At 48.5% G+C, this 23,562-nt stretch overlaps 1 protein-coding gene across 1 annotated transcript in view; it reads right to left on the minus strand.

Annotated features, from left to right (window-relative positions):
* Nucleotides 1–3,913: 3,913 nt before the first annotated feature.
* The window catches only part of LOC122893040 (NT-3 growth factor receptor-like), a 271,355-nt gene continuing 251,706 nt past the window's right edge, over nt 3,914–23,562 (minus strand). Inside the window, exons 14-15 of the mRNA XM_044229813.1 lie at nt 5,835–5,969; nt 3,914–4,322 (exon numbers count right to left, since the gene is read on the minus strand). Coding sequence (XP_044085748.1) covers nt 4,204–4,322; nt 5,835–5,969 — 254 coding nt within the window. The 3' untranslated portion in view covers nt 3,914–4,203. The remainder of the gene's footprint in view (nt 4,323–5,834; nt 5,970–23,562) is intronic.

The following is a 23,562-nucleotide window of genomic DNA, read 5'->3' on the forward strand; positions in this document are numbered from 1 at the left end:
GTCAGACGTGCCTGGGGTCCAAGCCGCTCTGCCTCAGTGACCTAATAATGCGTTCCGCCGGTGGGCCCCACTCTTCGGCGCTCAGTAACCAGTTCCAGGATGTGGTCACGTAACCCTCACGAAGGACTCCAGTCCTCCCCAGAGCATGCCCCCGGGAGGCCCTACTCCTGTTTTCACCACCGTCTCTAAGCACAGAACAGTCTTCCCGCTCTCCAGGCTCCCGAGAATAGGATTCAAAACCAGTGTTCCTGAGTCGCCCCCTCGAGAATTTAGACCCAGAGAAGCACCTGGCAAGCACGCTGCACTCACGGCCTGCGTCAGCCGCGGATCTGGACGGCAGGACCACACCGCCCACTGGAGCCCAAGGAAAGGCCTGTGAAATCCCATGGGTGAGATGCCAAACCCAGAAGGTCTTGCTGCTCCCTGAGCCTCCCTGCATGAAGCCAGGCCAAGCCAGCGCCCTTCTGGGCCGAGTTCTACACTCGGGGTCGGCCCCATGCCTGCTCTAATGACCCCAGAGGCTCTAATGTTGGGGTAAGTGCCTGGGATTTCAGAGCCCAGCAGGGAAAACGGGGTCCTGGACACTGAACCCCGCTCTCCCTTCTCGGCTGGTTCTCGCTCTGCCTGACAACGCTCTGTGCACCACCGGCCACCAGGCCCCGTCTCGGCCACCAGGCCCCCTCTCCTCCACTGGGCACAGCAGGCTTCCTCAGCTCTCCTCAGACGTCACTCACAGCATGAGGCCTGGCCTGGCACTTCACAGGCAAAACAGAAGCCACCAGAAAACCCTCCTTCCCTTTCTTGCCCCCAAACCTCTAAACCCCCAGCTTGCCTCTTGCCTCCTCCTGCATTGAAACAGCGTTCCCTTCCCAAGGCTGGTACGTGCCCCTCCCCCGAGCTGGGTGCCGTCCCTCCCCTCTCTTCAGGGGCCATTTCCGTCCATCCCCTCTTCTCCCCTGCATTGGAGGCTCCATGCATTTGAACAAAGCAATGCTCAAATCTCTTACTAAAAATGAAAGCTCTTCCCATGGCCCCAAAGATCCTCCCATCCCTTGGGGCACTCCAAGTCCAGCCCTGGAGCCACACAGAACAGGAGAGTGCAGAACTGGGGCAAGGCCCTACCCAGGCCATTCTAGAGAAGAGGAACTTCCATTTGGAGTGAGGTTGGGGACAGGATGGGGGGGGTGTCTCGAACGCGATTTAAATAGGTTAGGTCAATGAGGGTCAGGAGAAAAAGCAGCCCCTGAGGCAGCCGCTCCTGTTGGACTTCCCTACCCTGCCGTCACCTGCTGAGCCAACAAGCTCCCACAAAGCCTGCTGAGGCCCAACGAAAGTTCCAATCCTGCCAATCGTCCTTGGCCCCTGTCCTCCACTCCCGCTCTGGACACCCTGCGCACAGAGTCCCCTCGTCTCCAAAGGAAGATCTTGTAAGTTATAGGCACGGCCGCCGCTCCCGCTGGGTCAGGGCCAGGGGCCCAGGGCAGACAGCCGAGCCCGGCTCACTTACACGGGCTGCTCTCAGGAGGACCCCACCTCTGTCTCCCGCTCCGGGTAGCCCCCGTGAGACCTGGTGGACAGTCTGGCCTGCCTGAGATTGTGAGTGTGCGGCTGGGTGCATGGGGCGTCCCTGAGGGATCAGCAGACTGGCCTACGAGCCCAGCGCCCCGTCCTCCTCTGGGCAAGGTCACGTCCTCCAGATCCAGGGAAGTTATAAAACTGCTCCATCCGGGGGAGAACCCAAGTGACCTGCTGGCGCAAGGATCTCTTGGGTCTACTCGCAAACCTCTTACAGATCGGCTCGGAAGAAAGCACCGTGGTAAGCCTCAGCCGCTCAGACAACAGAACCGTCCCCCAGCCACCAAGGAGTCGAGGGTCTCAGTGGCCTGAGCAGCGCCTGGAGGAGTCAGGCTGGAATCTTGCATCCACCTCTTGTGCTGTGTGACCCTGGGTGAATCCTTCAACCTCTCTGTGCCTCTGATTCTTCCTCGATAAAATAAGGAAACGCTTCACTAGGTGGACTTGACCTACTGGGAGAAGTCTCAGTGGGAGCAACCCATGCAACAGATTGACAACACTTCGGGAAACAGGGACTGAGCTAAGAAATTTCTTTGAGAAGAGTATCGGTAAAATGAGAAGTGGGGGTGGGGGGGCAGAAATGTGGGAATTGCTGTATCTTTGATATTCTTTACAAAGTTGCCAAATAAGAGGTCTGATGCAGTCATTTCATTAGAAAATAAAGTGTTTATTAAGAAACTATACACTGAACACTCCTATAAGTCTCTGTGGAAATACAACGCCCCATTGTCATAGCACAAGGTGAGAAAATGGCAGATTCAAAGATGTTGGGATGGATGGAGGCTGGCAGGCTGGAAATGAGGTAATGATTTACAATAATTAAAAAAACATCACCCTCAAGCTTACTCCTTTAAAGCCACACTCCGGGGGAGGCCCTGACCCAAAGGGTCAGCAGGACACGATGGGGACCAGCCTGACACGAAGCAGTGGGGGGGGCAGGACGGCGGGAAGCTGGCAGGGGCTAGATACACACACACCTCGAGGCCCTGGAGAAACCTGAATCCCCACACGCTGCTCTGGACACTACGGTGTCTGGGAGGCCACCCCCGATACGGGCCAAGAACCTGGGCACAAAGAACCACCATCCCCAGGACCCAGGAAGGAGGAGCTTCAGTGGGGAGCTTGGTTCCCATGGAAATGTGCCAAAGCCAGAGAGAATCTACTGTCTTTCGCTGTGCGTCACCACCCCAAAACTTAAGTGGGTTAAAAACCACCACCGTCGTGTCCTAAGAGCTCCCATGGGAGACCCCCGCTGCTTCATGCTCTCCACCATCAAGGGACGGCCTGTGCTGACTTCTCACCACGGAGGCACCCCAGGTGGGAGCAGTTGGGCCAGGCCCAGCAGCCCCTCGGCCAACATGGCAGCAAACCGGGGCATGGCTCGGGCCCTACAGATGTGCCCTTCCTACCCGAGCAGGGAAGAGGCGTCCCCGTCCCTCTCCTCAGTGATCGAGCTGGAAATGGGAGAAGCAAACCCCTCTTTGGGAGAGGGTGGCCATGGAGTAAGGCATGAGTCAAAGCAAGCAAAATGAACACATATATTGACCAGAGAACAGGATAACACTTCCACTGGGGCCATGAGAGGGGCTGGAGGAGGCCCGTTTTTCCTTCTCTTCCCCTTCAGTTCATCTTGGCCTTGAAATGGCGATTCCACTGGGTTCCGAAAGTTCTCAGAGTCAAGAGTAAGTGAAAGTGGGGGGGTAGAGAGCCAATCCTGGGATCAGGGACTAGCCGGAAGGGCCTTGGCCCCTGACTCCCTCGGTCCCTTGTGGTCCTAGGAGGATGGCCCGTTCACGGCCAAGGCCAAGCTTGTTGGGACTGCAGATCTAGGGACCAAGGAGTTTTCTAATAGCACACTCACTGTGAGCCATTCCAGAGAGAAGAGGAAGGGAGGGGGGAAATGTGTCCCCCAAAAGTATGTTTTTTTCCACCAAAAAAATTTTTTTTTGTATATATATATATATATATATATATATATATGTGTGTGTGTGTGTGTGTGTGTATATATATAGAAAATGATTGGTTTTCATTCTTTTCTCTGAGACCTAATCTGGTGCCAGCGCTCGGGCCTGGCTCCCCCTCTCTCACCGCGTGGTCTCTGCCTCCGCTTAGCCGCTCTTCCCCACGGGAGGCTGCAGGGCGACGAGGTCACTAAGAGGACGGCCTGGGATCCCAGGGAGAGCCGGGGGGACCCCACGCTTCCTGCTTGGGCGAGTGAGGCCGGAGCATGGCTGGACTTCGTCAGACTTTCTCGTGGTGGCTGGGTGGTTTTGGTAAAGCAAGAGAATGGCTAGTGTGGTTTTTGTTCTGTTTTTTTTTAAAAAGATGGTTCTTGGTGCACAGGTTTTTAACTCTCTTTATTGGCTCTAAGGATGGCGGCAGGAGCTGCCTCGGAGGCCAGGGGAGAAAGGAGCACAGTGATGACTGAGGGACAGGGCAGCCCTGCCAGTGGCCGACGGGGGACGACCCCCGTCTCGGTGGCGTGAAAGGGACGCAGGGGCACCGGTGGCTCATGCAGTTTCTACTTAGTTCCCCGGATCCAAAGAGAACAGCGCCTAGAGCTTCCCACCTCTCAGAGGGCCTGGCCCACCCAGGTGACATCAAAACAGGGAGGCTTAAAAGGAGTTTTTAAAAGCCATGACGTCCTTTGCTGAAATAAACACTGACATCCTCAACATAGAGGCCATGGTTAAGAGGCTTGGAATGTCCGGGAAGGCTTATTGGATTCAACATAATTTCTCTGAAACCTATAAAAAACAAAAACAAAAAAACAGAAAAACAGAAAAAAGCAAAATAAAGCAAAAACCAAAATCCCCTCCCCCAAAGAAGATCAAAACTAGGACGGGGGAGACAGAGAGGGAGCCTGAAGGGAGGGGGGCGGGGAGGAGGGCGGGAGATTCGGGTACAGATCTATATTGGAAACGGCCAAATGAATTGTCGGCTGAAGGGAAGGCCGGGAGGAGGGATTCAGTTAAAATCAAGCATGGGCAGAGACACTGGAAACACCATTTTGCTGCAGCCTCCACTGAACCGGGGAAAGGAAGTGAGTAAACTATTCGGGGGCTTGGCCGCGGCTTGTCACGGGAGAGCGGGAATGGCCTCATCTAGCTGGGGGGAGCCCCTGACGAGCGGATAGGCAGATGGGGAAGGGGCATGACGCGTGCGGTCACTGGCGGGGCAGAGGGTCGGAGGGGTGCATTCTTGGAACCTGCGTTGTTCAGGGAGAGTGGAGAGGACCACTTCCAATCCCGGGAGCCAGAATCCTACAGGCTACCCTGACCACACCCGGGGGGCCGGAGCGCTATTCTTCCAAGCCTGCCAGCTCTCTCTTGTTGGCTTTTGGTTCCGTTCACCAGCTCAGTGGACAGTTTAGGAAATCACAGCTGCCCTTCTGGCTGTATCCTAATGCCAAGTCTAACAAGGGACGGAAATGGTTGGGAGCAATAAATTGGTAGCCACGTGCGTGGCAGCCCGGCTTCCGTCCAGCCATACTACCATGGACTGAACAGGGATGGCCAGCGTGTCCAGAGATGCAAATCTCCAGACGGAGGTGTCTCACCCCTGGATTTTAATAATGTCTATAAAATAATGTCTGTGCAGTGTGTGTGTGTGTGTGTGTGTGTGTGTGTGTGTGTGTTTGCGTGTGCCCACGTGCAGACAAGACGGGAGCAAGCCTATCCCTTCAGGAGAGCTACGTGCAGGCATTTCAAGGGCACATGGGCAGCTGGATGTTGGGGACATGATGGGAAGGGACCTAGTTGGTTGCACTGAGACTCTCCCCTCCTCCTTCCCAGATCAAGACACAGCTGAGTCACGGGGCAACGGGAGGCCTCCATCTGCAGGGAGCGGGGTGAGGTCTGTGAGGACAGGGAAGCTTCCTTGTCTCTGACATCACATTTAGAGAGAGGTTTCGGCTTCAGGATGAGAAGCAGTGCTAACCCGGGACGAGGGCTGCCTTGGGTCTGAGGTGAAGAAAGGGCAGGCCACTGGTCTGGGCAGCCTGCCCAGGAGGTGCGTGACGCCACTGTTCCCATCTGGGCCACGATACCTCTCTTGCTTCTCCCACACCCCTCACCTTGGCCCTATGACATAGCTTCCCTGACCTAAGGGGCTTTAGAAGCAATCACAGGGGTGCGCCTAGTCATCCCCCAGTGCTTGGGGCATACGGAGGCTCCATGAGGTCTTAAAAACCTTAAGAATCAAAACTGGTTGGGGGATGGGCTGTCCTGCATACAAAGACGTCAAAGGAGGTAACTCACCATGTGACCTTGGGTAAGACACTTCCCCACTCTGGACCTCAGGTTCCTCATATATATAGTGAGTTGATGAGACTAGATGATCTCTATTGTCCTTCAAGTTTAATATCCCATGATTGTCTATGTTTGAAAAGACCCCTGGCAGAAGAGGCAGACATGGGGGGGAAATTAATGGTCAGTATTGAGCCCCAGGTGCAAAAACACGGGGAAGTAGTTCTCGTGGGCGCAGTGCCCGAAACGGAAGCCCAGGTGTCCCTGCTCCTGTAGCCCACACTACTCTACCTGTAGGGGCACTTGCTTTATTTTATGCATAAAATCTAGATAACACTGTCCTCTGAGCATCACACAGTAGCCTTCAAGAACTGTAACCGGGGAGTCAGGGAAGATCTGCCATCACTGTGAACTCTGTCCAACCCTTTCCCTGACATGCTTGCCCCCCAACCCCCTTCTTGGGCCGGAGCACCCTGAACGTGTGCCCAACCCTGCTATTCTAGACGCCATTCTCAGGACCAGAAGGATGATTCTTATCACTTGGGTGATGACCCTGCCGGTCCCAAGACCCTCTTTCTGGCCCCTTCTCTCTCCCATAAAAAAATTCAGCTCATCTCCAAGAGGAAAACAGTTTGATAAGGGCCAATGAGGAGGAGACGGGGCAGGGGTTGACGAGTTTGGTGCCTTAAAATCTTTCTTGCCTTAATTAGGGCATAAACAGTTGGAACAACAGACGTTGTTGGATCACTAGACCCAGGGACTACAGCTCCTCTGAAAGGCAGCGCGTTCTAGCCTGATGGTGAAATCTCCTTTGGAGGCCTCACAGTATCATCGGCCATGGAAGGGTCCATGTCGGATCCATTAAAGGCAGGGGCCAAGCCCGCCTAAGCCTCTGCCAAGGTCCCTGAAGCTGCCTCCGTGAACATGAGCCTTTTCCCATATTAGCCGGGATCTGAAGTTTGTTTTCTCTGGAACTCTTTCCCAGGTGGAGACTTTCCAAGATTCTAAGTGCTGAATCCTGATAGCATAGGAGGCACTGCTCCAAGGTCCTCCATTCCTCCCCCTCATGCTCAGAACAACCCTGGAGCAGGAAGGAACAGGCGTCCACTTGGGGGAGGGCAGCAGAGACCAGGACCACCATGGACACTGACCAGGAAAGGCCCAGGTGGATGGAGGGAAGGCTGAGGAGGGACCAACCCACCTCCAGAGAAGGCCTGGCCCACCCCACTGTGACCCCGGACCTCCATGTTGAGCCTTTTCCTCCATCTGGTGACAGCTCTCCCCAAAGCCAGGCAGCACAGAGCTTGCTGTAGGTCCTCCGTGACTCGGAATAGACCGTGGTCTTCGGGGACCGTCTAGGTATCGTTTCCGGAGCAGCGAGCCAGAGACTCGGAGATCGCTTTGGGAGGGGAGGGGAGCTGGGAAGGCAGGCAGTGGGGGAAGGGGCCCTGAGCACCCACAGTACCAGAGGGAAGTACTGGAACCGATCCCGCTGGGCCAAAAGGAGGTTAACTCTTCAAAAGCAAGGCCTCCAAGAGTCACTGCAGCAGAGGAGGGCCAGCTCCGAAGGCCGTGCAACACAAAATGGGGAGAGACCTTCAAAACTGTCCATTTTCCTGACAGCTTGCAGACCCCAACCATCCACCTGTCTCTGGAGTCTCACCCATCCCTACTGCCACACGCTGGCCTGAGGAACACAGCACCCCCAGCTTTCCAGCATCCACCAGCAAGAGCTCCCCAGCCTCTTCTGCTCTGCACTCCTCATGCGGCTTGGGGTTCTCAAGGCCTCCCTTTCTGTCTCTGCTTCTTCCTTTTGCTATCTGACATGATCATTTTATTACCTAACTCCATAGAGTGGTTTGGGTCATGGCCCTGATAAAAGGTCCGATACCGAACAGTGCTCTACTGGATTATTTTCCAAAATTGCCTCTTCAAATGTATTCGTTTGTCATCTTCGAGTTGCTACATCACACTGGTGCTTAGCACTTATATGGTGTCGGCTGTGAGAAGGGCACTTTAGACTCAAGAGTGGGTTGAAATGCACAGGAGTCCTGGCGCTGAGGTCAGGGGGGCCTTCGCAGGGACCCGGAGACATGGGGAAATTCAGATCCTTGTCCAGGAAGTGAGCGTAGGAGGGGGCAATGGGACAGACGTGACGGTGAGGAGCCCAGTCTGCACCCCAGCCCAGCCAGGGGGCATTCTATCCACAGCCTCCCCAATTTTTCCCAAGGGGTGAAAAGAGGTGGGATGTTCTGAACTACGCTGCAGCAAGGCAGGGACTGAAGAAGGCAGCCCCCAACCAATGTCCCGCTGTAACAATCCTACCATCAGATGCATCGCTGAGCCCCCAGAGCCCAAAGACCTATGTAAGGTAACCGTGGTGCCAGGCATGGCCAACAGCTAATCAAGCATCCCCCGATATCTTTAAAGGGCTACTATTATTAACTCCATTTTAAATACAGCAAAATGAAGACGTAATAATGTATTTTTAAAAACCAACCAACCAACCAACCAAGTTCACTTTGTGGCAGAGTCTGGTATTGAACCAAACTCTGACCCCAAAGTCCTTATCATGAACTTCTTTGCAATATGGCTTCCATTTGTTGAAAATCCATATTTTCATATCAATCCATATCCAATCCATCAATCATATTTTCAAAATCAATCTATATCTAGCGGAAAGAGGCTGACACAGAAGTCAAGGCAGAAGTGGTGGGGATCAGGCTTTATATGTGGCTCCCTCTGCAAGGCCTGGGTGGAGGGCTGGAGTGTTCTATTCTCACTAACAGCCTCCCTAGCCAGAGAGAGGCACATCCCCATGCCCCCGTCCACCACCAGCAGGTGCCCGGTCTCACCTTTCCTGCTTCATTCTCGGCCCTGCCGCACACCCCCACTCTTATAGTAACCTGTTGCCTGCACTGGGGCCTTCCAAGTAAGGCAACCCAAACTCTATCTGCACACTGACTCCTTCATTTTGGTGGTACTTTTGGGAGTTCAGCTTAGGAAGGATGAAAAGTAAACCCAGTGAAAGAGAGATGTGAATGAGTTTGGAGAGAAGAACAATTATCCAGAACACAGTCACTCCCATAGGAAGAGTGTGGATTATCTGAGCACGCCCCTTGGGACACCCAGCATGGCACCAGGAAGAACTCTCTCCCCAGCACCCTCCCCTCTAGTCACTCTGTAAAATATACTATACTCAGGAAAGAGTATATTATGGGAAAGAGAAGCTTCCTCACAGACACCTATCTCTAGCTTCATTTTCTTCTTGTGTGGTGGCCTCTCCAAGGTCATGGAAAGAAGGTCACCAAGGAGGCCTAGCAGTCCCTGGGATAGGACTATGACGACTTTGTTCTGTGCCTTTGTCTCCTGCATTGTTACCTATCTAAGTCCCTTCTTCTCCTGCCATTAGATTCAGTAGAAGGCTAGTGGCAATGACCCAGCTGGGTGACATTAAAATGCCTAGCCTTGCTGGCCATGACCTAGCTTGCTTATAAATTCTCTTACAAGTTGCTTAAAATTCTCATAGCTCTTCTTTTATTCTGAGGTTGCAAACCTAACCTAGAGGCCATATGTGGCTCTAGGAGGTGTCTTTTTTCAGCACAATTTCTTTTTAAAATTTTTTACTTAGTTGCCAACATTTAAAAGCTTGGGAGATTTCACATTTAAAATTTCTGTATTTGTAGCTTCCCTTGAAAATCCAAAAGTTCTGGCAATGCTGGGCCAGCTATTTCTGCACAGTACAGATCAGCTAGACCAACGTGGAGGCCACTCAGCTTAGCCAGGGCATGTGTTCTCCACTTTGCCATACACTCCACCGCTCCCTACTAGCCTCTATCTGACCCCTCCACTTACTTCCAGCACCTGCATGGTTTTCCTTAGCACTGGACCTTCAAACTTGGCAATAAACATGAAGCCAGCATGAGGTTATGGGCTGTGCATGAGAGACCAGGGAATGCCATCTCAGCAAGCCTTGCTGACTGCCCCTGTCATGACCAAACCCATGCTCCCTCTGGTCATGGTGAACAGGGATAAAGAAGGGGCCTAAGACCTACATCCAAGCGACAAACTTATCTCGGAGAGCAGAAATCATTCAGGAACTGAATTGCATGGGTAAGAGGGCATCGCTCTTTGAAACAAAAGTCCCAATGAGGGGACGTGCTGAAGACCATTTACGACACTGCTGTTGGGGGACGAAGCGACACTATCATCAGTCGGCTGTGTGGTCCATGGTGCTTACGTGTATAAGGCACCTGACCAAAGGCTGTGCAGTGCTACCTAGCAGGGCTCTTCACACAGTCGTTGTATTCCAGGGGCCATGACTTGACCCAATTATCCCCACAAAGGATACAAAAATGTTCTTGGGACTGAAATGTCCCTCCTGTAGGCTTCCTGGCTAGGAGTGGGGAACTGGTTCCGCAACCTCAGTATGCAGTACCTCTTCTTATAAAGTTGACTTAATGCAACTTATAAAATAAATAATGGGACTGCCCTGGTCCATGTGCCAAGCCTGGTTTCAGCTGAGGGAGGGGGCCGAGGCAGAATGCACCCCGAATGTGATTTGGCTGGAAGTCACAGTGGGAGGGCCTCCACACCTGGGTGACACAAAGGGGCACAGAACCCTGAGATCCTCAGACAACGGCCAGAGGCTGGTCCCTGAAGGAATCTGGAAGGCTCATACGACTCTTTGCTGATGGGCATGTCAAGGCTTACATTCAGATGTAAGAGGATATGCCCAGGGCTCCTCCCTTGGCATCGCAAAGATTGTCCCAACAACAAGGGGAATCTTGGCTGAAAGGAGTGAAATGTTGGTCCCAGAGAAAGGGAAATTTCTTCCACTCTAGGATGCGGATAAAGTGACCTCTTAAAATCAAAATATTCCATAAGCCATGGAGTAAAATTAGTCACATGTTCACCATTCTCAAAATTAATTACACAAAAGACGGGCTGTGACACCGGAACATCTCCTCTTGTTTCACTGAGAGGAGAGGAAGCCTCAGGTACTAAAAATCTTCATCCCCTCACCCACGACTTGAACTTCAAAATCCCTGTCTTTATACTCAGCATATTTTTCCCATTCTTGATTCTTTTTATTCTTTTTGAAAGTTTGAAATATCTGAAAATACCTGAAAAGTCTAGGGAATAGCAAAACCATATGCCCACCACCCAGTATTAACAACTTACAATATTCTCATATCTTCTTCCCAAATTTTGGGAGAAATAATACATCATAGCTACAGCTGAGAATCCAAATGAGTTTGCGTATGATACTGTTCCTGTTTTTATCCCAAACCAGAGTTGAACACTTCCCTCAAATAGAGGATTATTATTTCTAAGCATCTCTGAATAATTCTGCTACATGGAATATAATGAGAAACAAATTATAATATTGTTTTGCCTAAACAAAGGATGTTTTCTAGATGTATCCTTGTTGACCCCCACAGCTCTTATTCATTAATTTTAACTGATGTAATCCACCATGTGAGTATACCGCAAATTATTTATCTGTTCCATTTGTTTCCATCTTGTCAATATTAAAAAAAGTTGCCATAAATATTACATAAGTCTCTTTATGTGCTGTGGAAGACTTTCTCTAGGGCAGCAGTTGGCAAATTTCCTAAGAAGGGACAGATAATGAATATTTTAGGCTTTATACAAATCATCAAATCTCTGTTGCTACTACTACTTCTGCCATTGTAGTCTGAAAGCAGCCGTAGACAACACATAAACAAATGACCGTGTTCCAATAAAACTTTATTTACAAAAACAGATGGGAGTCACATTTGGCTCTTGGCCCATAGGCCATCACTGGCTGACTTTTACCCTAGAGGTTTGTTACTCAAAGTGTGGGCATGCAGAAAAGCAGCAGCAGCAGCTGGGAGTTTGGTAAGAAAATGGAAAATTTCAGAACCCACTGAATCAACATCTGCATTTTAACAAGCTCTTCAGGCAATCTGTGTGCAAAAAATGTTTGAGAAGAATGGCTTTAGAGGATATCCTTATAATTTAGTGCATATAAATCTTTCAATGTGTTCTTAAATGTTTCCCCAAGGTGATGGTACTACCTTGTATTTCTAGAATCACTAAATGGGTGAACTTCTTGCCCTGTATCCCCATATCTGATATTATTTGATGTGTGGCAGATGTTATCTCCTTGCATTTTTAAGGTACATTTCCCTGATCTACTGAGGTTGTGCCCCATCTCCGTTGGAGCTTCCTGCTCTGTGAATTGTCTGTTCATATCCTTTCCTCACCATATCATATGTATGTATACATATATAGGCATGTACATATACACATATGTATGTATGTACATATGTACATATATGTGCATAGAAATATATGTAATGTATACATCTATATGCAATAGGCTCTTGTTGTTCTTTTGGATTTGTATGAGTTCATTTATTCTAGATGAGAATTCTTTGCTGGATACATGAGTTGAAATTATGCTCTTCTAGTCCATGGTTTGTCTTTTAACTTAGTATATGGCATCTCATATAGATTTGTTTTTAAATTAATGTGGTCACATGCATTAATCTTTCTGTTTAGGATATTCATAATCTATATCTCAAGAAGATTTTCCCTCCTCAAAGTCAAACAATATTCTCTTTTAAAAGCACTACATTTAACAATCGACCCTAGGAAAGAATTGCAAATAATTGACGTAGAGACCCCTCACTGAAGGAGGTAGAGCCTCACTCCCCACTGTTAGTATGTGCTTTGCTTATTAGGAAACTTACAAAGAGAATGGCAGAGGGGAAATGTGTCTTTACAATGGAGAATCCTAGCAAACCCGACCTCAGCCAGGTGGTCAAGGTGAGTATCGTCAGTGATGCCATGTGATAAGCACATACTTTGGATGTGATGTGATGAGAATGAGACCCGTCTCTCCATGACCCAAATGGACAATCCTAAATCGGAAGACATTCTGCATAGCCTCTGACCAGTGCTGCTCAAAGCTGTGATGGTAATCAAGGACAAGGGAAGTCTAAGAAACTGTTGTAGGTCAAAGGAGGCAAAGAAAACATGATAACAATGTAATGTGGTGTCCTGGAAGAGAAAAAGGACATTTGGGGGGAAAACCAATGAGTCCGAATAAAGTAGTGAGCTTAGTTGATAGGAATGTACTGATGTTGGTTTCTTAGTTGTAACAAGTGTATCACGGCAATATAGGATGATTACAATGGGGAAGCTGGGTGAGGGGTATAAGGGAATTCTCCGTACTATCTTTACAATTCTTTGTATATGTAAAACTATTCTATTTTATTTTTTTAAACACATTATTTATTTGATAGAGAGAGAGAAAAAGAGTGAGAGAGGGGATACAAGCAGAGGGAGTGGGAGAGGGAGAAGAAGGCTTCCTGCTGAGCAGGGAGCCCAGTGCAGGGCTTGATCCTAGGACCCTGGGATCATGACCTGAGCCAAAGGCAGACAGCCCATGACTGAGCCACCCAGGCACCCCTGTAAAACAATTTTAAAACAAACAGTTCTACTTTTAAAGTTCACCCAGATTTCTAATTTATTTTGTGACTGGTATGAGGTAATACTATAGCCTTACTTTTTCTCATGTGGCTGTACAGAATCATTCTTCTCTTTCATACTGATTTGCAATGACATATAAAAAATACACACATACCCATATGTCTATCTAGATTTATATATCAACATACATACACATGTATGTTTTCTAAGTTTTTAAAAATATTGTTATACTTCGGCCTCTTTGTCTTTCCTGTCTTAATTATTACATCTTTATAAAGTCCTTTTGTCTACTACAACGAATCTCCTCAATCCTGATCTTCTTTTTTAAGAAAAATACTTTAGCAACTCTTTGTCTCTCATTCTTCCACATTAATTATAGAATAAGCTTATCAAGCAGGTGCCTTCAAACACCTTCCTGGGATTTTTAAGATTGTATTTAATTTATAGAGTTGGGGGATAATCAACAACTTTATTATATTAGTTCTTCTTATTCATGAAGAAGATATATGCTCCATTTATTATTTTTCTTTTATATTATTAATAATGTTTTGTATTTTTACATGAAATCTTGCATATCTTTATGAGGTATATACTTTTTTTCTTAAGTGCCTCATGTTTAAAGTTCTATTCCATTTTTGGTATTATAAATGTGATTTGTTTTCAGTTAAATTTTCTAATGGTGTTTAGGGACTATATTGACTTTTGTTTATTGATCATGTGTTCAGAATTTTGCTGAACTCTCTAGTTAGTTCTATAATTCTTTAAGGCTCTCTGTAGGGTGATCACATCATTCATGATTAGGGCAGTCATCTATCTGTCTTTCCAATTCTTTTTTTTTTTTTTTGACAGAGATCACAAGTAGGCAGAGAGGTGGGGGGGGGAGCAGGCTCCCCGCCAAGTGGAGAGCCCAACTCAGGGCTCGATCCCAGGGCCCTGGGATCATGACCTGAGCCAAAAGTAGAGGCTTAACCCACTGAGCCACCCAGAAGCCCCTGTCTTTCCAATTCTTACATTTCTTTTCTTATCTTATTGCATTGGCTAAGGTCGCCAGAATAGCGTTGGATAAAAGTCACGATAACAAATATCTTTATCATTAGATTTTTTTCCCCCATGTATCTAATGCTTTTCAATTGTAGTTCATTCTGAGTAGGAAATTTTTTTTTCCTTTTTTTTTCCTTTTCCTTTTCCATTCATTGTTTAATGTCATTGTTGTTATTACCGTTGCCTCCACTTGGGCACTTACTGACATCAATTTTGAACTAATCTTATGGCAATGGCTTGGGACCCCTATACGGTAGTATTAGGGATACAGCAGAAAATCTTCATCTATTTGGGTGACCTAATTTAGTTCATCATCTAAAAGACTGTATCCTTTTCCTATCTCCCTGACTTCTTTAGGCTCAGAGAGTCCTATTTTCTGTACTCCCAGATAGGGAAAGACAAGATTAATTTTTGCAGACTCTTTTCATCAGTGCAAAAGTTTGTCCCCAGCCCACAACTTCAAGCAGTGAATCTAGTCTCCAAACAACTGGGAGGACATGTAGTTCTGCAGATGCCTCCAGAGCTAAAGTCCCATCCCTACTACTTTTTGCATCCAGACTTGAAGCCCAGCATGAGAATGTCTGTAGCTCTGCTTGTCATCTTTTATTTCTGTACTATCTCTGGTCCACCAAGTTCTTTATCTTGTTGGTGGGTGGAGTTGGTGGAGAGGCTAGCTAGGTCTGTTTATGTTTTTCTGTCGTTATTTTATGTTTGGAGCAATGGAGGTGCACTAAAGCATGAACTCATTATGAAAGCAACTGTCTTGACCAGAGCCCATTTATTTTTCTTTCTTTCTACAAAAGAGAAAATACACATTTTCCTTGTTTCCAAAACTAACCATTTAACTGATGCCCTCAATCCTATCTCCAACTTCCCTCTTCAATTATATCCCATCTCTAGCATCTTTCCTCTCTACTGTTCTAGTCCTCTTTCTGCAGAAATCTATATATGGTCTCACCTCTGTCATTTGGTATGGTGCACATGTATCAAACCCAGACACAGACTTCCAGACTTACAAGCTAAATGCTGGAGCAATGCTCTCCACTCTACCACACCATTTGCTATCATTCCATAGCCTTAGTTCCTTTGGGCACCAACATTTTGCAAAATTTGACTCCAACTGTAAACACCCACTATCTCACAGATCATTCATGCTTAACTTTTGATAATCTATATTCTATTCCCTCTGGAGAAACAACTCTCTTGAGGGGCACTGACGATTGCTCTACAACCAGATTTTCTCCCTTCCTCTTTACCTCGATCATTTCACACACGTGACACCATGACCCCCTCATATCCCCTATGACATTGATAATACTGGGCCACTCTGTTCATCTTCCTACTTTTCTACTCCCCTTCTTTCCGGTCGCCTCTCTTCCTCCACCTGTAGCTAGAGTGGCTTCTGCATCCTCTAATCCCAGACTCCTCAAAGCCCAGCAACAGCAGCATCACCTGAGAGCTTGGTAGAAATGAAACATCTCAGGCTCTATTCTAAACCTACTGAGTCAGAGTCTGTGTTTAACCCTCTTCAATGCCGAAAGCCATGCAGGACACATGTGCAACCGCTCTCCCTGTTTTCCCACCTGACAGACCAGAATTTTAGAGAATAGAAAACTTGTTTTTTAGGAGCCTGTGACATGTGACATGACTCGTGCATGTGCGTGAATCTGTATAACAATATGCCACGTTATTTTGAGGTTCCACAATAGTATCTTGGCATTTGCAAATGCATTTCCTCTTCCAAAAACTTTAAATAATGATTATGTTAGCCTCAAAATATCTCTGTGAGGTAAGGAAAGAAACCAAAATTGTTATCTTAGCATCAGTGCCTCCTACCCATGACCTGTCTGTGTGGCCCTCGTAGAACCAAAGTTCTCAAGTCTGTCTGGTACCCCAAGGGGACCGACACAACTCAGGGTCATGACCATAATGTTTAGGATTCAAGGAGCAAAAGGCAAGTGCCAGAGTCTAGTGGGAAATGTAATCAACAGAGTCCAAATCCCTGGGTGGTATCAATTTTAAGAAGATTATTTTAGAGCAGGGTTTGGCTAATAGGATCAGAGAGCTGGTGCATTCTAAATTCATAGCCCTAACAATTAAATAATATAAACTTACAAGTTGCATTTCTGGCTCTGAATGCCTATGGTTAGTGGTGATGATGAGAAATACTGAAGACGATGGGAGGAGAAGATGAAAAGAAGACAGAGGAAAAGGGTCCCACCATACATCTGTAAAGAGCAATAGCTCCTAACTTTTTGGGGGGGTCCCTCTATAATTTCTTTAATCAAAGCATGCATATACACACAGACATACTAAAAAGACTCATTTGGGGCAGTAGAGGTGTAGCGATCTCCCTAAAGACCCAAACTAACAGTGGCAGATATATGTTGTACAGGTGACAAAGCATCAGCATTTTGCAGGGACCGGCACTGTGACAGATACCAGCAAATACACACTCAGATCCCTGCTCCCACTGTGTTCCAAATCTCCAAATGGCTGGCCCACGCTAGAGGTTGCCTATGCTTGCAGGCAGCTATGTTCAGAACTGGAAGAAGGAAGAGGGACTACCAGGATGGGTAAGACATCATTACTGCCCTAGACGAGAAGCTTAAAACCCAGTGCCAAGAATGTGAGGGATACACCTGCCTAAGCTTACCTGGCAATAATTTTTTTCCTGAGTACCCTGAGTATTTCCTGAGTATTGATACCTGAGTATCAATCTTCCAGGAGCCAAAAAAAAAGGGGGGGGGAGGGGGGAAAAAAAAAGGAGGGCTAATAGGATCAGAGTTTACAGTCAGCTAGACTCCTAAAACGAATGCTTGGGTATAGGATATATTCTGGTGAGTGTCAAGAAAGAGGTACCCACCCGGAGCTGGGGTGGGGGGGTGGGTTCAGTGGAGGAGTGTGAGGGGAAAGCGGAGGTGGTACACATGGTCTCCAGGCACGGGGGTGGGGGGGGCGGGCATTCCAAATAGTGGGAGCAGCTTGTGGGGGGGATTGTTGGTGGTTTATATGTGGCCCCCTTCCAAAAACAACCATAGCACTTCGGTGTATGAATTTATCTGGAAACAGGGTCTTTGCAGATAATCAAGTTAAGGTAAGACCATGAGGGCAGGCCCTCAGCCATTATGACTGTGTCCCGACAAAAATGGAAAATTTGGATAGACACACACGTACACACACACACCACCTTGTGGACATGAAGGCAGAGACGGGGGTGATGTGTCTACAAGAAATGTCCAAGAGCGTCAACAAAGTACTTATGGCCAGGAAAGAGGCAGGAACAGATCCCTCCCTGGTGCCTTCAGAGGGAGCATGGCCCTGCTACCCCACTGGCCTTGGCTTTCTGGCCTGTGAGATAGGAAATGTTGCTCTAAGCTATCCAGTTACTAACACTGTGTTACATAAGCCCCAGCAAACGAAGACAGGGATGTCTTCCCAGAAAAATGAAGCGTATGATTCAGCTGGAACCTAAAGCAGGAAGGGGGGGCAAGAAATGAGAACAAACTCAGCAGGGCAGTGGGAAAACAGTCATCGGGGACAACCTGCGAGGAACCTCCCAAAAATGGGCCTTCACCAATCAGGTGACGGTAGTGAAGGGAACAGAGAACACTGGACTGCTATGAACTGATGACAGATGGCGGAAGACTGATGGATGGATAAACGGAGAGAGAGCGATGACGGGTCCTCAGATATGGCATGGGTGGGTTCATGGATAAGAGATTTAGCTTAAACGATACATTCGCTATTGACGACAGCCCCACCCTTAAGGCTAATCGTGAACTTCCAAACGTAAAATTCTGTTTCCCGCTTTCAAAACGATGTCACATAGTTTTGGGAGAACAGACCTCCTATAAATTCACAGGAAAGACGCCCTGGGGAAATCAAGATCCTCAGGAGCTGGGAGTCCCTGATCCACTCGCCAACTCCATGGCGCTCACACCCTTGGGACCTTGACCCTAGTTAGGGCCCCCCTGGCCTTGGCTGAAACAGAAAGGACCCCCCATCAGGAAAGCCGTGCCAGGGGAGAGCGTTCCCGGAGGTGAACTCCAGTGGGAGATCTAACCTCCGTGGGGCAGGCTGCTTTCTCAGTGAGGCTTGGAGGAGAGATTTCCGAGTAAGGAGATGGAAAGGAAAGTTATGCCCAGTGGAAAGAACCGTAGCAGTGATGGTCTTAGTGGGGTGGTACAACGTACACCTGAGGAAGTGTAAGAGAATCTCCCTGGAAAATAAATGGAGACAATGAACTTGGGGCAGATCTTGAAAGAACTTCAAAAGCTGGGGTGATGGGTGAGTCCTAGAGGATCTGAAAGCGGGGACGGCCCGAGAGCAGATAAGGGTGAGCGTAAGAGAGAAGGGGGTGGTGGTCAGCAGGGTCGGGCGGAGGCCGGCAAGCCTTTTCTGTCAAGGGCCAGATAGTAAATATTTCCAGCCTGACGGGCCACCCGAACGCTGTCGTAACTACTCAACGCTGCCGTCGAGCGAAAAGAGCCACAGACGATTGGTAATGAATGAGTGTGGCTGTGTTCCCATAAACTTTATTTATGGACACTGAAATTTGAATTTCATATCATTTTCATGGTTACGAAAGATGATTCTTCTTTTGATAGTTTTCCAGCCATTTAAAAATATAAAAAACTTTCTTAGCTCTCGCGCTGCGCAAAGACAGGTGGCGGCCTAGATTGGGGCTGCGGGCTGCGGCGTGCGGAGCCCTCTGGGTTAAAGGGTGACCCGTAACAGGCTGGACAGTGGTAAATTAGGGCCTGGATCGTGGTAGGAGAGCCCGCGGAGTGGGTGCCAGAGAGATGCACAGCTAACTTGGGCAAAACAGAAAATGTAGCGTCTGATTCAATGTGGGAGAGGAGGTGGGGTCTGGGCAGTGCCTAGCCTGTCCGGCGCAAACCTGGGACCACCTGGCAAGGAGCAGGTGTGGGAGGGCTGGTGATCGTTCAGCACACACAGCCAGGAGAGCAGGCCTGCAGCCCTCTAAAGGAAGTGTGGCAGCACTTAGAATAGGAATTAAAAACCTTATGTGCCCTTGACTTTTCCTTCACCAGACCCGGGGCGAGACGCCTGCCGTTAAATGATGCTCTTCAAGCTTGCACTGTAGCACAAGGAGTAATTCTCAGCTCCGAGCACTGCAGCGCTCTCCAGCCGGAGCAGAGCTGCGTTCGGCTTGATAAGATCAGTAACAGAACAGAGACTAATGTCGGGTCAATTTCTCTCAGAAACGTGTGTGTGTGCGCGTGTGCGTGTGCGTGTGTAATTCTCTGGCGATTTCCCTGTGTCTATAATCCCTCCAAGTGCACTGGCTGCCTTTGGAGGCAGATGTGATTTCTGTGCTCTTAACTATGACCATAGTGAACTCACTCAATGCCATAGAGGCCCCGTCGCCTCTTCTTCAAATGAGGGTGAGAGTCTTTTTCTTGACTGAGGAGCAGAAAAGCACAACTGTCGTGAATGGTTAAGAGGGCAACACGGTGAAGGAGAATCGGCCCATGCCAAGCTTCACTTCTACTTCTGTGGTCCACAAGGTGTCGGTCACGCACAAGGGACGTCAGCCCCCTCCCGCGCTCCGTCGTTTCACTGACTGGTGGGGGTCATGAGAACGGTGATAACCGTGGGGTTGCAGGTGTGCATGGGAAGTGCCTGGCCACAGTTCGGCATGGATTGGAGGCTAACTGCAAATGTGACCCATAGGCAATGTGCAATGACAGTCATGCATGCCCTAAGAAGGGAGACAAGGCACTGAATTGGTCAGGAGACATTTGCACTCCCTCACAGTCTCTTAATGCTACAAATCCTTCAAAATCCCCAGGCGGTAATAGTGTGATTATAGTTATACTCTTATCATCCCGTGTGACCCGTCTCAGGTCTATCATCCCACCAAATTGATCGGCTCTGGAAGGTATTCCACCTGCAAACACACACCCAGACAGATGCACACATAGTTAAGGGATGCATTTTTTTTTTGTTTTTATATGAACGCTTCTTGGCAGATCATGGGTTCTTAATCCCAAAAATGCACCCCTCCTTATTGTCACAGCAGACTGTCACACATTATGTAACCGCCAGGGCCCCCAGAGCACGTGAATGTGTCAACTGATATCAGACTGTGCAAATAATGTTTTTACCCACTGAAATAACCTCCTCAAGTCTCCAGTGTGACCAAGTCTTATGTTTTTACAGTACTTTTTGATGGCTATGTGTTCCTTGAGATCCTGGGGAAAGGTAAGAAATTGGGGTACCTTTCCTATACACAAGACACCTGGGGTCACAATTTCTCCAGAGATGTGCCATACGCCTCTAGGTAAGACCTGTACTGCTTCTGGACACGTGTAGAGACCCCAAAGCTCACGTCATCCTGGTTGAGAACCGCAGCCATGGGGTATTCTACAGGAGTAGGAGATTTCAACGCAACTAGGGGAATCCGAAACCAGGGGACTCAGGACGCTTCATGGTAACCAGAGTTCTGTCCTCAACTGTAACATATTCTGATGCTCCCCCAAAGTTCCCGGACTGTTAACAAGGGCTGACAAGTCCTAGCTGTGGACAATGTGGTCGAGGATGCCGTGGCTGCGTGAGCTGTGGGGCAGTGGCCACGCCAGCGGACGATTACTATGCAGTGGCCGTGGGTATCGCGGTGCTGGGGGAACTGGGGTGGCAAACATCACGGACCTGAGAGCTCTTAGGAGGAAGTTCCTGAGGGTTACACGAGTCTGCGTTCTGATGCGTTTTTAAATCCACTCCAATGAGCTGCCAACCACCCCCTATTAGACCCTATTAAGGGGTTTTAATCGCTTTTAATCAGAGCCTTTCCTAGATGGCCAGGAACAGAAACTCGGAAACTTCAATGACCATTACGCCAACCAAGGGTAGCGAGGATTCCATCTGAGCAATCTCCCACACAGCAATCACGCTAATTAAAGGCCCCCAGAAGAGTCAAGATAAAAATGCCAAATGAGATTTGTTCTGGACCTCAGTGATTTACTGCCTCACGTGGTCGGGTTGCAAGAAGTCTGGGAAGAAAAGCCAGGGCCGGGGCGGAGGTGGGATGGGAAGGGCTCTGCTGGCGGCAAAAGCTGACCACCGAGCCCCCAGACTGCCAAAGTGGGACGGAGGTGGGGGTGGCAAGCCCATCAGGCCTCAACAATGGATTTCCCCACAGGCGCCCATGTGCAGGGATTGCCTGGGTCTCCCCAGAGTAAGACAAGGTTCCCGCAGAGGCTTCTGAAAGCCTTCTCTCCTCCACCTACCCACCCACCCCCTTTGTGGAGTGGGTGTGGGCACGAAGCCACGGAGTTGCATCAAAGGCTCTTTTAGCCGACACTGCTAAGAGGTGCACCATCGGATCTATTTCCAGGATGCTGGTGAGTCTAGTGTTGCATCCCACACTGTTCTTTATGAGGAGCTGTGGGAGAAGCTTCTGTTAGGCCACGACATTTGGAGAAGTTATTCTTCCTCTGAACGGCTGCCTATAGCCTGTGATGTTTGCCTCTGTGCTCTGGCTGCTAGGATGCCTGGAGCCAGATAGGCAAGCTCCCTCTAGCAGCACACGCTTAACGGTCTACACTTGCCACTGGTTTGACTTCAGGTCCTTACACTTCTCCCCCCGGTTTCCAGATACTGTCATTCCCCCTTCATTCATCCTGGTTCACGGCTTGCCTACGTTTGTGAAAACCACCTCAAACACTTTTCTCTCCGAGCCGGGATATCACTGAGTAAATAACATGAGGATGTCATCTCTTCTTCCATGTCAGTATCGTTTCCTATGCACTGAGCCGTGGAAGAGAATGGACTCCGTCACACAAAGCTCCTGTGCGTGTGGGTCCGATGAATGGCCGAGGATATTACTAGATTGGGACAGTTTACTCCAAGATGACGTATCCCCGAGACCTGGGGTAGGCTCATGTTATTCTGAACTCAGATGAGGAAAACGGCCCTGGGACAGACAACGGAGGCTTCCTGTGAAAAACAATGACCCTTCTCAGAGATGGAGTAGGGGAGGGAGTGAGAGAGAAAGAGGAGTTTCTGTATTGCATTATAATATAATTCAGTAGAACTAGGCACTTTCCTACCCTGCTCTGGGAGACCCTACTCAAAAATATTGATCGGAGTGCTGTCTTAGCAACTCCTGACACACGCATTAAGGGATTTTGAGTCTTCAGAGCTCAAACTTCTTGGTGTTAGGATGGTCACACTCAAGTCATGTGTGAGGCATGTAGGCTCTCTGTGGCTCCCAGCTGGGTATGGAAGTCTTTGGATTCGCGCACAGGTAAGAGCTAACAGTCCGTGGTAGGTGCCTACCAGTATGTTCGTCGCAACGTTACAATGCTGAAGTGGGTCCACCCCAGTCGGCAACTCATCACGGCCCTGAGTACTCAGACCCTCAACACGGTTAAACCAGCTCCGTGGCCCTCTTCTGAGAGTCTCTGTAATGGAGCAACAGGGGTCCATGCAAGGTACAGGCATCTATTTGAGAGGGTCGGTGTCCATGTATGTTCACTATCTTTTTTTTTCTTTTGGGTAACTTAAAAAAATGGATATGTAATTAAAAAAAATGGATATGTAATTCAAAAAACATAAAATGCACCTTTTCCAACTCACAATTCAGTGGTTTTTAGTACATTCAAAAACGGTGCAATTCCTATGTAATTCCTGGGCATTTTCATCATATCCTCCCACAGCCTAACAAACAAAACCACGCCGACCCCTCAGCAGTCACCCCCCCTCCCTCTCGCCTTCTCGCCCCCAGCCACCACTATCCTACTCTCTCTGTCCCATGCATTTGCCATTCTGGACAGATCACATCAAGGGACTCATGGGGTATATGGTTTTTTTGTGTCTGGCCTCTTTCACTCAGCCTGTTGTTTTCAAGGCTCATCTGTGTATCAGGACTGTGGTTTTGCATGACGCATGTTCTCAATTCTCTTGAGAAGTGGAATCCGTGGGTCATATGGTAACTCTGCATTTAACACTGTGAGGAAATGACAAAGTGAGCCCCAAAGAGATCGCACTGTGTGGTGCCACCACCAGCAATGCATGGAGGTTCCAATTTCTCCCCATCCTCTCTCACACTTGTCCCTGTCCAACTTTTTGACTAAAGCCATCTTAATGGGTATGAAGTGATATCACACTATGGTTTTGCATATCCCTAATGGCTAATAATGTTGAGACTCTTTTCATGTTCTTATTAGCCATCTGTGTATCTTTG

The sequence above is a fragment of the Neovison vison genome, chromosome 13, assembly GCF_020171115.1.
Source record: "Neovison vison isolate M4711 chromosome 13, ASM_NN_V1, whole genome shotgun sequence".
Lineage (NCBI taxonomy): Eukaryota > Metazoa > Chordata > Mammalia > Carnivora > Mustelidae > Neogale > Neogale vison.